The sequence below is a fragment of the Cotesia typhae genome, unplaced genomic scaffold, assembly GCF_013202065.1.
Source record: "Cotesia typhae breed Kobodo isofemale line unplaced genomic scaffold, CoteBio_Ctyphae scaffold_13, whole genome shotgun sequence".
Classification (NCBI taxonomy): Eukaryota; Metazoa; Arthropoda; class Insecta; order Hymenoptera; family Braconidae; genus Cotesia; species Cotesia typhae.
This window is the reverse complement of record NW_027423774.1, coordinates 6,959,648-6,972,144: the sequence shown is the minus strand read 5'-3', so window position 1 is coordinate 6,972,144 and position 12,497 is coordinate 6,959,648. Positions and strand designations below refer to the sequence as shown.

The window sequence follows — 12,497 nt, the reverse complement described above, 5'->3', positions numbered from 1 at the left end:
ATTATACTTTACATAAAAACTTGTTGATCATCAACTATTTTTATATTTAATCATAAATTTTTCTTAGCAAAACTTCAGCTTCTAACTTTAGAAAAAAAAAAAAAAAAAATAATGATTTTTCCAATATATATTCTTAAAAAGTTTAAACACAGTTTTCAATAAACGTTAAAAGAACTAAAAACTTAGCCGAAAGTTTAAGTAAAAATTCATAGTAAAATTTGTCAGCTTGGGAGAAAACTTAGATAGTATAATTTAAAATGAAATTGAAAAAGTAAAATGTCTATGTAAATTCACAACAACAAAACTATTATACCGAGTAATTTCTAAAAGAACATTCTTTATTAAATTTATTTAAAGCAACAGGAATAATTAAACTAAAAGTTTGAGCTTGGAATCTTAAAGAAAAAAAAAAAAGTTTTAATAACTCACCAATACTGGAGCCTCGCCTATTGCCTCTCCACGTGACAACAGAATTGGAACCTTCAAAAGTTTTGTTATTTTCCGGCCTCGGACTTTTTCCCGCGACAGTGAGATTCTTGGCGGCGATAGGCTTGAGACTGTCGCTGGAGACGATAACGACCTCTCCAGAGTTTCCCGGGGGCTTTTTGGAGGTCTCCCCGAAGTAGGGGCAAGTGCAAGGAGGCGGAAGACTCGGGTCCTTGCCCCCGGATCTGGCCAGCAAGTTGCTCTCGTGGAAGCTGAAGGCTCGCTTCCTCATCTTGGGGGAGCTCTCCATCTTCTGGAGATATGCCTCGTTGTAAGTGGAGGCTCTTCTACGCTGCTTCCAGGGCGTGGGAGACTCCGTGTCCTGGGGCAAGCTGGCTCTCGATCCCGTCTCGCTGCTGGCCAGGCTCTCCCTTTCCCCGGCTCTGGAACACAACAATGAATCCTAAATTTTAATGACAAAAGTGGGTGAGAATTCTACTCGAGTCTAGAGGACACTCCCGAGACTCCTTCAATTTCTGCACCCACATCAAAGACAAGAGCTCCCGCCTAGGAGAGCCAAAATTACGCTGGGAACTTATTGGGTTGCCCTGAGTGCCGGAATATCCCCGACAAATTGAAAAAGCTTCTGCTTCACAGAACAAATAAAACAGACGAGAGCAAGGCGAGTGTTCTGCAAATAACAAATCAAAAGCCAACCTACAGTTCTACTTTTTTAGTTTTTTTTTTTTTTTTTTTTTTTTTTCCGCATTCCAGCTTTGGGATGAAGATAAACCTGCTGATGTTCGTCCATCCAATTCATTCCAGTCAATGGGGTTTAGTTTTTGATATGGGCCTTTGTTTTATTTAATTCGGACATTTTGAGGCGAGATACTTTTTTACTGACCTAGATTTTCAAGAATATTGAAATTAAATTGAAAAATTTAAAAGTTATTTTAATTTTTACTCTGAAAAAATTTATTTCAATAATTAAAATTTTTTTTTTTAATTCGTTTTATTACTAAGGTCATGAGCGACTACGGTTTTATTTTTTTGGCTGAACAGAATATACACTTAAATATTGAAAATATTTATTGGTGTACGCCGGGCTTGAACCCGGTCCAATGCTTCGGTAAGCAAGTACCGGATCCGATAGGCTACTGCGCGCCTACTAAATTCAAATTTATTAAAAAATTTTTTGTAAAAATAGTTGGATTTATAATTCTTCTAAAATTTAAAAAGCAATCATTTTCTCTAATTCAAAAAGGAAAAAAATATTTGCTCACATGAATAGACATATATTTTAACTATACATCAAAGGATATTTGATCCAAAACCGGTACGGGGTCATCACTGCGGTAAGCTCACTGGGATGTAAACTACAAGCGTCTTTAGTTGATGCCGAGTAAGTTTCAAGTCTGATGTGTATTCTATACACTAGAGAGCTTTTCACTGTTGTCTGGGTTGTCAGGGTGTACGTTGAATCTTGATCCTTATTTGTGTGACGGTGTGTGTACAGTTAACAACCAGAAACCTTTTCATATTAGCAAGCTGGCTTTGGATTAAGGCCCTTAAACACGATAGGATGGATCGTTATGTCGTCATCCATCTAGTCCTTGTGCTCTGATATCATGCCGAGCTAAAATCGTCAAAGTACTAGATCGTCGCAAGAGTCATGAGTCTTAATCGCGCTCTTTATGCTCGAGCCTTTCTCACTTCGGAGCTCTCAAGTCTTATCACGCTGTGTTTGCTATCAACTATCAGGCATATTATATATTACATATATTATACATGTGGGTGGAAGATGATTATCCTCACAGGGTTGAACAAGGTCGAAGGTTTAGGTATAGGCAAACTACGTGACACAGTTCCCGCAATATCATACCGGCGATCCATTTTCCTATTCCAGGCCGGCCTGTCTGTGTCTAGTCCCACCAAGAGCAGACTAAGACACATTGCAAGATATTAATGATCGTTGGGGGAGAACCGCCGGAAGGAACCTGGCATTCACAGTTCTCGTTAATGGAACGCTCATCTTCCACCCGGAAATCAAAATCATGTCTTCGATTACTTTTTTTATTTTTTTTTATTTATTTTTTTTTTGCGTTATTTCATTCGTACCAGGATTATCCGGGCTTTGTCTTTCTTCCAGCTGCGAAATGTTTTCCAAAACTTTTTAATGCAATGCCACTCAACTTTTAATGAGTTGGAGTTTATTATTTTGTTTATCATTCAGCTCTCTCTCTCTCTCTCTCTCTCTTTTTTTTTTTTTTATTAGAAGAATTTGATCAATTTATTTTATTGAAAATTTTTTATGCTCATTTAAAAATAATAATAATAGTGATAAAATTTTTTTGTTACAATTTTCTAATAAAGAATTAAATTCTCTTTAAAATGGCTACCCACAAGCCTATATTAAAAAATTAACAAAAATATATCATCATATGTGAGACAAGTACGGATGTTACATGTGTGATATATGACCTAGGTTTCACACATAGTTAAAAATGCTTGTGGGTACTCATTTTTTAGGAAATTTTCCGTAGAATCAGAAAAAATATATCATATAACCATAATAATAATAATAATTTTTTTTGGTAAAAATTGTAAAAAAATAATTTTAGAATAAATTATTTAAAACATTAATTTTTTCACACCTGACACATGTAAAATTTTTTCATTTAAATTTAATGTTCTGTTTTATCAAAATCTCGATCTAGAATCAGTAGCACGCGAATTCCGGGTATTTGCGCAACCTATTCAGTAGCTCGTAATTTGAAAACTAGTATCAACTTTAGGCGGTTAGTTGCATATAATACAAGCCTGAGAGATTTAACAACAAATATACATAGCAAGTACACCGAAGATCGGTACCAAAATTCTAGTGAAAGTAGATTATGCAACTGAAGTACCCAAAGTTGCTTCCAACTTGGAGAGCTTTCATACACGTTAAAAGCGATTTACTTAAACGCGACCGCTGAGCGGTTCTCATCTTCATCGGAACCCTTTACGGAATTTGAACTTTAAATAATGTGTGTTCTTGCAAGCGAACCTCTTTCTATAGACACTCTACTCTCTTATATTATTATATGTACGGTCAGCTTCCTCTGGCTCTAAAACTTAACTGAGGACGTAGTTACACTAGTGTAATCTTTAATGCGCCCGTAAGCCCTTCGTAAATTCTCAAATACCTCTGGGTCACTTTTATTTATTTAAAATTGAGCTTTTACATTCTTTAAATATTTATTTTTAATTAATATATTATTTTAATTTTCAAGTTAAAAATTTCCGATAAAAAATTTTAATCAGTATTTTTTTTAATTAATCAATTCAATTGTAGGCGAAAAAATTCAAGACTTTTTTGATTTAAAAAAAAAAAAGGTTTTGTGAGGGATTTTTATTTGTACTTTATTTAACTCGACTTTAGATTTTCTTATCAAAGTTAATACTATTGAGTAAAAGATATTGAATAGAATGTGATCCAGTTTCTTTGAAGCGATTGAATCTTTTAAAAGTTTAATCTCTTCTTTTTGTGTTGTTATTTTATCTTAGAGTTCTCTGGCGATTCCAAAACTTTTGTTCTCGATTCTGGTATTAAAGTGTCATAGTCAGCTGAATCAAATGCCTGATAATACTTGTTTAAATGTTATTTAAGTGGTAAAAAAAAAAATCTAAAATCGGCGAGCCAGGACTCAAAGACAGAGACAGAAGGATTGTGTCAGCTAAAGTACTAGCAGAAGGTTTTTATCTATAAACACCTAGCTAGATGAATACCCACTGTCATTCGATGGTGCTTCTATTTCAACTTGAGATTAAATCTCGTGTTTACTTTTAAGAGACAAAAAGAAGCTAAAACGTGGACGTATAACACCAGAAAGCGCAACATCGATCTTTGGTTGATGAAATAGTAGACTCGTAATTTTCTAGTCGCTGGATTTCACTTCACCGACTTTTTCTATTTATCTTACTCTAACTCTTCCTCTGCAGCTACGGAAAAAGAGTTATAAAAATAGTTACCCCGGAGAATAATTTATTTTACTTTGGACAGTTTTGTAATTTAAATTTTTACGCTTAAGATACGCTGGAATCAATATTTATCAAACTACTCTATATTCTCTATTTATAACAATCGATATTTTTATTTCTAGGTGAAAACCTATTTAATTACTTATTCATTTTTTTAAGAAGTTTATTTAAAAAAATTTTTCAGAGTTTAATTTATAAATTTGATTTAAAATTTTTTTTTTTTTTTTTTTTTTTTTTTTAATTAACTTTTCTAAAAAATGCATAAATTAAATTTTTATTCCCTCAATAATATTTTAATAAAATTTTAAAAATTTGCTTAATGCATTTATTTATAAAAAATAATTATTCTAATAATCGAGATGAATTTTTAATGAAATTATTAATTAAAATAAATTTTAAATTAACCAATTAAAATGAAATAAATTATCAAACAAAAAATAATTTGTTATACTTATTTACTGAATAATTAAAGTTAAATACTTTTTCAATTTAAAAATTCTTCCCGTTAAGTTTCTTTTAAATGTTTTCTGTGTAAAGATTATTTCTTATTTTTTTTTTGCAAAAATTTAATTAAAGTTTAAATTCAAGAATTCCAGTCAATCTAAGAAATTTTCAACACTCGAGTCTACTCAGCAAAAAAAAGTTGTATAAAAAAAATCTTACCCATTGCGAAAGCGATTGCGATCCAGCGAAATTTGCTGGTGCTGATGTGAAGTAGAAGGAGCAACAATAGGTGTCTGGTCACCAGCAAAGTGGCCCATCCCCTCGAGGCCCTTTGACAGCTTGAGCATTTCAGCACCAAAAGCTTGGAGAGCCAATACCGCGGACGGGGGCGGTTTACTCTCGGGCATCCACAGCTCCTGAGTGTCTAAAGTAGTCGGCTCGGTGTCTGTGGAGGCCGCTGATGTGTGCTGTGGTGTCCCACTACTTCCTGCACTTCCTGTGCTCGCTGGTAAGGGTCTCCAAGTCCCGTGTCTGTCGAAACCTGAAAGTCATCATTACATCCATTAATTAACCGCCAGCACCCAATTTAAATTTATAAACTTTGATCTTAAAATAATCTGAGCAAAAAATATAAACTTTATTTAGAATATTCAACTTTAACTTGAAATAACTTTTGAAAAATTAAATTTATCGAAAAATTATAAGAGACTTCTCTTGTAGAGCGTCTAATTTCCTACAAAAAATATCTGCAACATTTTTCGGTAGGTTGTTTGTAGAACGAGATAGAAAATTCCAAAGCTTAACATTATTATTTCTCATCAGATTTGAATTTAAAAATTTTTCGAGTTTTTTGATACACTCTAATATATATATATATATATATATATATATATATATATATATATATATATATATATATATATATATATATATATATATATACTTATACATAATAAGAGTGATGTGTTTTTTCGGTGAACGGGCGTGCCGGGAAATAAAATGCAAGCTTCACGTACACGCGAGATAACGAATTGGGGCGTAACTGCTGGTTTATCCCCATCACCATCCCCGACCTCTTTTCCTGACCAGTCGATTTTAGCAGAGTTACTTAGACCCTAGCCTTAATCTTGCTCTTGCTCTTTACTTACTCAGACTACAGGCTATGCAGTCGGATTTGTAGCACAAAGTGACGTGCTTTTTAAGTTTCAACCAGTCATGCTTTTTACCTTACTCTTACTCTTACTCTTACTCTTACTTTACTCAACTTTAGCCTTACTTGCGGCAAATTACCAGATATTAATCTCGATTTTTACTTTATTTCTTTTATTAAACCATTAGGAGCTGACTAGGTCACTTGGCTCAGATTTTAAGGAACTAAAACTCTTGGCATTTGATTAAGATTTTATTAGGTTTTACGCTTTATTTTTTTTTCCTTAAAAAAAATAATTTAATGATGTTTGTGAATTAAACATTTTATACGGAGCTTTTGTAATTATAATTATGAGTATTTTTAAGAAAGTCTGGCTTTGAGAGCTAAATTCATTTTATTAAATTTGTGAGAATATACACTTTTAATTATACTATTTTTTTTTGCTATTTAGGTGAACTTCATAAAAATTTTATTATTATTTTTTTTTTGTTTATTTAAAGTCGCATAAACTACTAATTTTTACCAAAAATTATTATTATTATTATTATTATTATTATTCTGTAATATATTTTTTCTAATTCTACAGAAAATTTCCTAAAAAATGAATACCCACAAGCATTTTTAACCATATGTGAAGTCTGGGTCATATATTACATATGTAACATATGTACTTTATCTCAGATATGATGATACATTTTTGGTAATTTATTAATATAAACATGTGGGTAGTCATTTTAAAGAGAATTTCATCCTCTATTAGAAAAACACAAAAAAAAATTTTATTACTATTATTGTCAAGTATAGTCAATATAATTTTCCAGATGAACTCTAGACACCCTCAAAATGCCTTTGAAGACTCAGTTATAATAAAAATCTCCATTACTTTTAGAACAGCGGCACCTGAAAAGACCCAACGGAGAATCAAGACAGATCTTATAAAAATGTCGTTACCTCTCGAGCCATTCCTATGAATTGGAAATACTTTTATTATTATTATTATGGTACATCGAACTGGTAAACAGAACCCGGGTATTTAAATTTTATTTGTTTGCGGGACTATGTATATATATTTATACGATGTCTGAAATATTTGAGATATTATTGGGAATACCGACTGCTGACTAGACTAACTTTATCAACTTAAAGTATTAACCGAACCAATGTCGCGATTGTGGGTGTAATCCTGAAAGGATGTTCTCAGACGTTCTGTTATAATTCGATTATCAATATCGATAATTTTGTTTATTTCTTTATTTATATTTGTTCTATTTTTATTTTATTACTTTTACTTTTATTGCAGGCTTAAAAATATTTATTTTGTTGCTGATTGAACTATTTTTTATTTAGCAATAACAAATAGGACAGTAAACATTTTATTGTTGTTTTGCGCTTTTATGACTTCTTCAAGTCATAAAAAATATTTTTATTTTAAAGTCATGCAATGAGTTTAAAATTTTAATGTTGTTATTATTAAATAAAAAAAATTTTTAAATAAATGAAATTTTTAGAAAATTTATACAGCCCAGAGCTTATGAAATATGAAAATAAATTTGCGGAAAGTAGAATAACTTTAAAAGCACTATTATACGGAGAAAATCCACATGACCAGTAAGCAGAGCCAAACTTTTGAGTTTAAATTTGCGGCAAAGTATGGACTGACACTACCCAGCAGAGAGAATAGTCGACGAAAAGTTTAGACGCTTATTTGATAGAAGAGAAATGAGTAGAACAAATTTATAATTATGAGTGAATAACTCAAACTCGGATTGAAGTTGTCGAGATTTTTTTTCGGGTATAGTAATAGTAACGGTAATAATTATAATTTTAGTAGTAATAAACTTTAAGCAGACGTGGATAATTGGATGAGGCTCGAGAGTATCGATTTTATGGAACATTCTTATTTGAACGCGGCTGAGTGCTCTGAATAATTAATAAAAAAAAAAAATAGTTAAGTAGATGCCGGGTTTGAACTAGTTCCTGGACTAGTTAGTTTATGGAAACATAAATAATATTTAATGACTAATAAAGGGGGGCGCAAGAGAATTTCCCTGACCGTACGTGTGCAATATACTACTGGCTCCGTTCTCTGGCTTTTACCACTCTTATTTGTTCGTGGTTTATTATATTTTATATTACACATTGTGGTTCTGAAAAAACTTAATTTATAAAGATTTCGCTTAATTACTTTTTTTATAGTTTTAATTTTATAAAAAATTTATAATTATTTTTTTTTATCTTTTAATTAAAATTTATATTTATTAAATAATGACTTATTAAATTCCACTGTACTTTCTTGAATATTGACGTTTTTAAAGATATAAGCTCATTCCGATGTTACACTTATCAAGAGCTTTCATTTGAGTACCCACATGCATTTTCATATATTTTTCATATATACATATATATATATATATATATATATATATATATATATATATATATATATATATATATATATATATATATATATATATATATATTTATAAATATATGAAAAATTGATGTGGGTACTCAAATGAAAGGTCTCGATGAGTGTAACATCGGGATGAGCTTATATCCTTAAAGATGTCAATAGTTCACAAGATATAAGGTAATTTCTCAATTATGTATCTAGAAATAGAGCAGTTTCGAATGTAGCCTAAGTACTTATTATAATAAATTGACTTCGTTAATTTTTATTAATTTAGTTAATAAATATTTTTTTACAAATTTTTATAAAAAATTTTAATAAAATTTATCTTAAAAAAAATATTTAACCAAAATCTATGTTAAAATAATAATAACAACTCACCTGGTGTCCCACCAATATTCTGACGTTGTTCAGCCAAGAGTCGAACCGTCAGAGCGTACGTGAGTAGCATAACGCCTAGTGGAATGTAAAAGCAGATTATACTGCCGATCAACTTGTAAAGCGGGTCTGGGATTTGGCAGGCACCATCTACGAGTACTGAAGCATCATCCTTTAATAATAAAACACAATACATCATTAGTTTATTATCATAATTTCATCCATCATAAATAAATGAATTAATTAATTAATTTATAAATATAAATTTATGATTAAATGTTTCAGAACACCAGAGCAATGTCCCAGCGTAGTCTCGCTTTTGGCAGAAAGTTACAACCCCCATGTAAGATACGGAGCGGCGATGGCGTTGGGAATAGCGTGTGCGGGTACGGGGCTCAAAGAAGCTATTGCATTGCTGGATCCTATGACCAACGATCCAGTAAACTTTGTACGTCAGGGAGCCCTGATAGCTTCCGCAATGATTCTCATCCAACAAACGGAAGCGACCTGTCCTCGCGTCAAAGATTTCCGGGCGCTTTACGCCAAAGTCGTCGTCGACAAACACGAAGACGTTATGGCTAAGTTTGGCGCGATCTTGGCTCAAGGAATTATCGATGCAGGTAATGCGCAGCTTATAACTTTCAACTATCGAGATTGAGTTTTGTCTTGTAAACTAAACTTTTAATTAAATTGCTTGAGTTGATAATATTTTTTTAAATATTATATGATTATTAAAATTATTTTTTTTTTTGGTGAAATTTAAAAAAAACTACCAACATAAAATTTTGATAAATAAAATTATAAAAATTTTTTAATTTTATTTAAATAATGTAAATTGACAGTATGAATTTATTTTTAAATAATAATTTATGCTAGTAAGAGAATAAGAAAAATTTTGTTTTTGGGATAGGCTGCATCTGTAGATGTTCTATCTCTAGATACATAATTAAGAAATGACCTTGTGTCTTGTGAACTATTGACATTTTTGAAGATACAAGCTCATCCCGACATTACGCTCATTGAGACCTTTCATTTGAGTACCCACATCAATTTTTTCATATATTTTATATATTTATATGTATTATAAATATGTATATATGAAAAATATATCAAAAATTCATGTGGGTACTTAAATGAAAGCTCTTGATGAGTGTAACACCGGAATGAGGTTATATCTTTAAAAAAGTCAATATTTAAGAAAGTAAAGTGCAATTTAACAAAATTCGTTATTTAATAAAGCAAAATTTTATTTATTTATAGTTCACAAGTCAAGGCAGTCCTATAGTGACTGCAAGGTTGCTAGTAATTATTCTTCTTAATACTAATATTAACAGAATTTTATCAATTTTAGGTGGACGTAATGTAACCGTGTCATTGCAGTCACGTACGGGTCACACAAACATGCTGGCGGTGGTCGGTACTTTGGTATTCACCCAATACTGGTACTGGTTCCCATTGACCCACGCATTAGCGCTGGCATTCACTCCGACCTGTGTAATCGGGCTGAATGCGCAATTGAAAATGCCGAAGCTCGAGATCCGGTCGAACGCGAGACCGAGTGTCTACGCTTACCCCGCGCCGCTGGAAGAGAAGAAGCGCGAAGAGCGCGAGAAAGTTCAAACTGCGGTTTTGAGTATCGCGGCCAGAGCGAGACGCCGCGAGTGTGAGCGTCGCGCTCGGCTCGCTTACGAGTTGATGGACATTGTAAGTAGAGGATAAAAAATTTCTTAAGCTCCGGGTAATCCCTTTGAATAAATAGAATTTGGTTTTTGTTTAAAGGATACGCCGTGCCCTGAGATCAAAGAAACTGAGTCGAAAGATACGCCCTCCACTTCAACATCTGCGTCTTCTTCGGCCGCGACGCTCAAAGACGACAAGAAAAAAGAGAAAGATGACAAGGAGAAGGACAAGGAGAAGAAGGATGACAAAGATAAAGACCCCAAGGATGCTAAAAAATCTAAGGATGATGAAAAAAAAGAACCCGAACCGAGTTTTGAAATCTTGCAAAATCCCGCTCGCATTTTGCGTCAGCAGCTAAAGGTCATACAGCTGGTTGAGGGTAGCCAATATGCTCCTGTTAAAGATATTCAAATTGGCGGTATTGTTATGCTCAAACACATCAAGCCCGAGTCTGAAGAAGAATTGGTTGAACCTGTCGCTGGTGAGTCTATTTATTTTTTTTTTGTTTTTAGAATTTATTATAAAAATTTAATTTTGGTCAATTTTTTTATTTTATGGTCAAAATTTTGTTTCAATAATTAGGAATTTTTTTTCAAGTCCTACAAAAATTAAAAATTTTTTTGAGAAAATATTAAAAATGTTCATTTTGTTTTTTTATTGGAAAAAAAAGTCATGAAATTGAAAAATTACCAAAGTACAATTTTTTTTTTAACTAATTAAAAAAAAAAAAATCGTATTAATTTGAACATAAAAAAGAAAATTGATACTATAATTCCTTGACTGACTCTGAGTTTTTAAATTGGACCATAAAGATTAAATTATAGCGCGATACTACTTATAGTGTCTTGTTACAAGAAAATATTTTATTTCACTTCCACGACTAAAAAACAGTAATTTAAAAATTTTTCCGTTTGAATTTTATGAGCACGGAAAAAATTATAACTTAGAAAAAACAATGAGAATTTGATTTATTTTTTTTTATTATTACTGATATTGAAAATACAAGTACATTGTAATAATAATAAAAATTAATGTGGCCAGCATTTGGACCAAAACCAGATGAGGAAAAGGAAGCTGATCCACCAGAGCCATTTGAGTACACCGAAGACTAAAAAAATCTTGAGTAACTGAGGGATCTCTGATATTCGCATATATATATATATATATATATATATATATATATATATATATATATATATATATATATATATATATATATCTGATCAATGAGTCAAATGGAAAAAAAAAAATGATTGCTATTATTTCTACATCTAATTAAATTAATATTACTCTAATTATTATTTAAATTGAAATGGTAATTGTAACTTTTTTTAAAATGAGTTAATGTGGAATAAACACATTTATCGAACCGCAACCTAATCCTGGATAATTAAATCCTGTAATTATATTTTATTATATTACTGAAATAGTTAATTAATAAATCTCGGCAGCAGCCTTACGAGAATTTATTATTAAATGAAACGCCAGTGATTATATGGCCATGCGATGAACTTGATTTGAATGATTTATCGCGCGTCTATTATCTATTTAATTAATTCGTGCCGAGGGTAATAAAAATATTTTATTTTAAATGGGAATAGTGTGTTATTTAAATTCAAATTTAGGAATTAAACTAGAGGGTAGAAAATTACCTGAGAGTACATGAGACTAAGTGGAAGACTCATAGCGATACTGAGAATCCAAACGAAGACTATTTTCAAGACTACACGTTTGCGTGTTTTATTACGGCCAAATTTCATTGGGTAACGGAGACTCAGGTAACGATCCACGCTTATTGTACACAAGTGCATTATACTCGCTGTGCAAAACAGGACGTCCAGGCATATCCACGCTAGGCACCAAATTGGGGATAATGGAAAGTATCCTGCAACAATACAATTATATTTTTGTTACAATTTTTTTATTTTATTTTTATTTTTCATTATTATATATAAATTAAAAATAATAAATTTTTAATTTATATAC

The 12,497-nt window shown here is 31.5% G+C and overlaps 2 protein-coding genes across 2 annotated transcripts in view; one reads left to right on the top strand and one right to left on the bottom strand.

Annotated features, from left to right (window-relative positions):
- The window catches only part of Rpn2 (Regulatory particle non-ATPase 2), a 32,513-nt gene extending 20,784 nt beyond the window's left edge, over positions 1-11,729 (top strand). Inside the window, exons 7-10 of the mRNA XM_074253723.1 lie at positions 9,117-9,451; positions 10,183-10,535; positions 10,611-10,992; positions 11,553-11,729. Of these exons, the coding sequence (XP_074109824.1) occupies positions 9,117-9,451; positions 10,183-10,535; positions 10,611-10,992; positions 11,553-11,623 (1,141 nt within the window). The 3' untranslated portion in view covers positions 11,624-11,729. The remainder of the gene's footprint in view (positions 1-9,116; positions 9,452-10,182; positions 10,536-10,610; positions 10,993-11,552) is intronic.
- Positions 1-12,497, bottom strand: part of 5-ht2b (5-hydroxytryptamine receptor 2B) — a 48,129-nt gene that overhangs the window by 1,225 nt on the left and 34,407 nt on the right. The window contains exons 2-5 of the mRNA XM_074253724.1: positions 12,164-12,396; positions 8,835-9,003; positions 5,113-5,434; positions 430-869 (exon numbers count right to left, since the gene is read on the bottom strand). Of these exons, the coding sequence (XP_074109825.1) occupies positions 430-869; positions 5,113-5,434; positions 8,835-9,003; positions 12,164-12,396 (1,164 nt within the window). The remainder of the gene's footprint in view (positions 1-429; positions 870-5,112; positions 5,435-8,834; positions 9,004-12,163; positions 12,397-12,497) is intronic.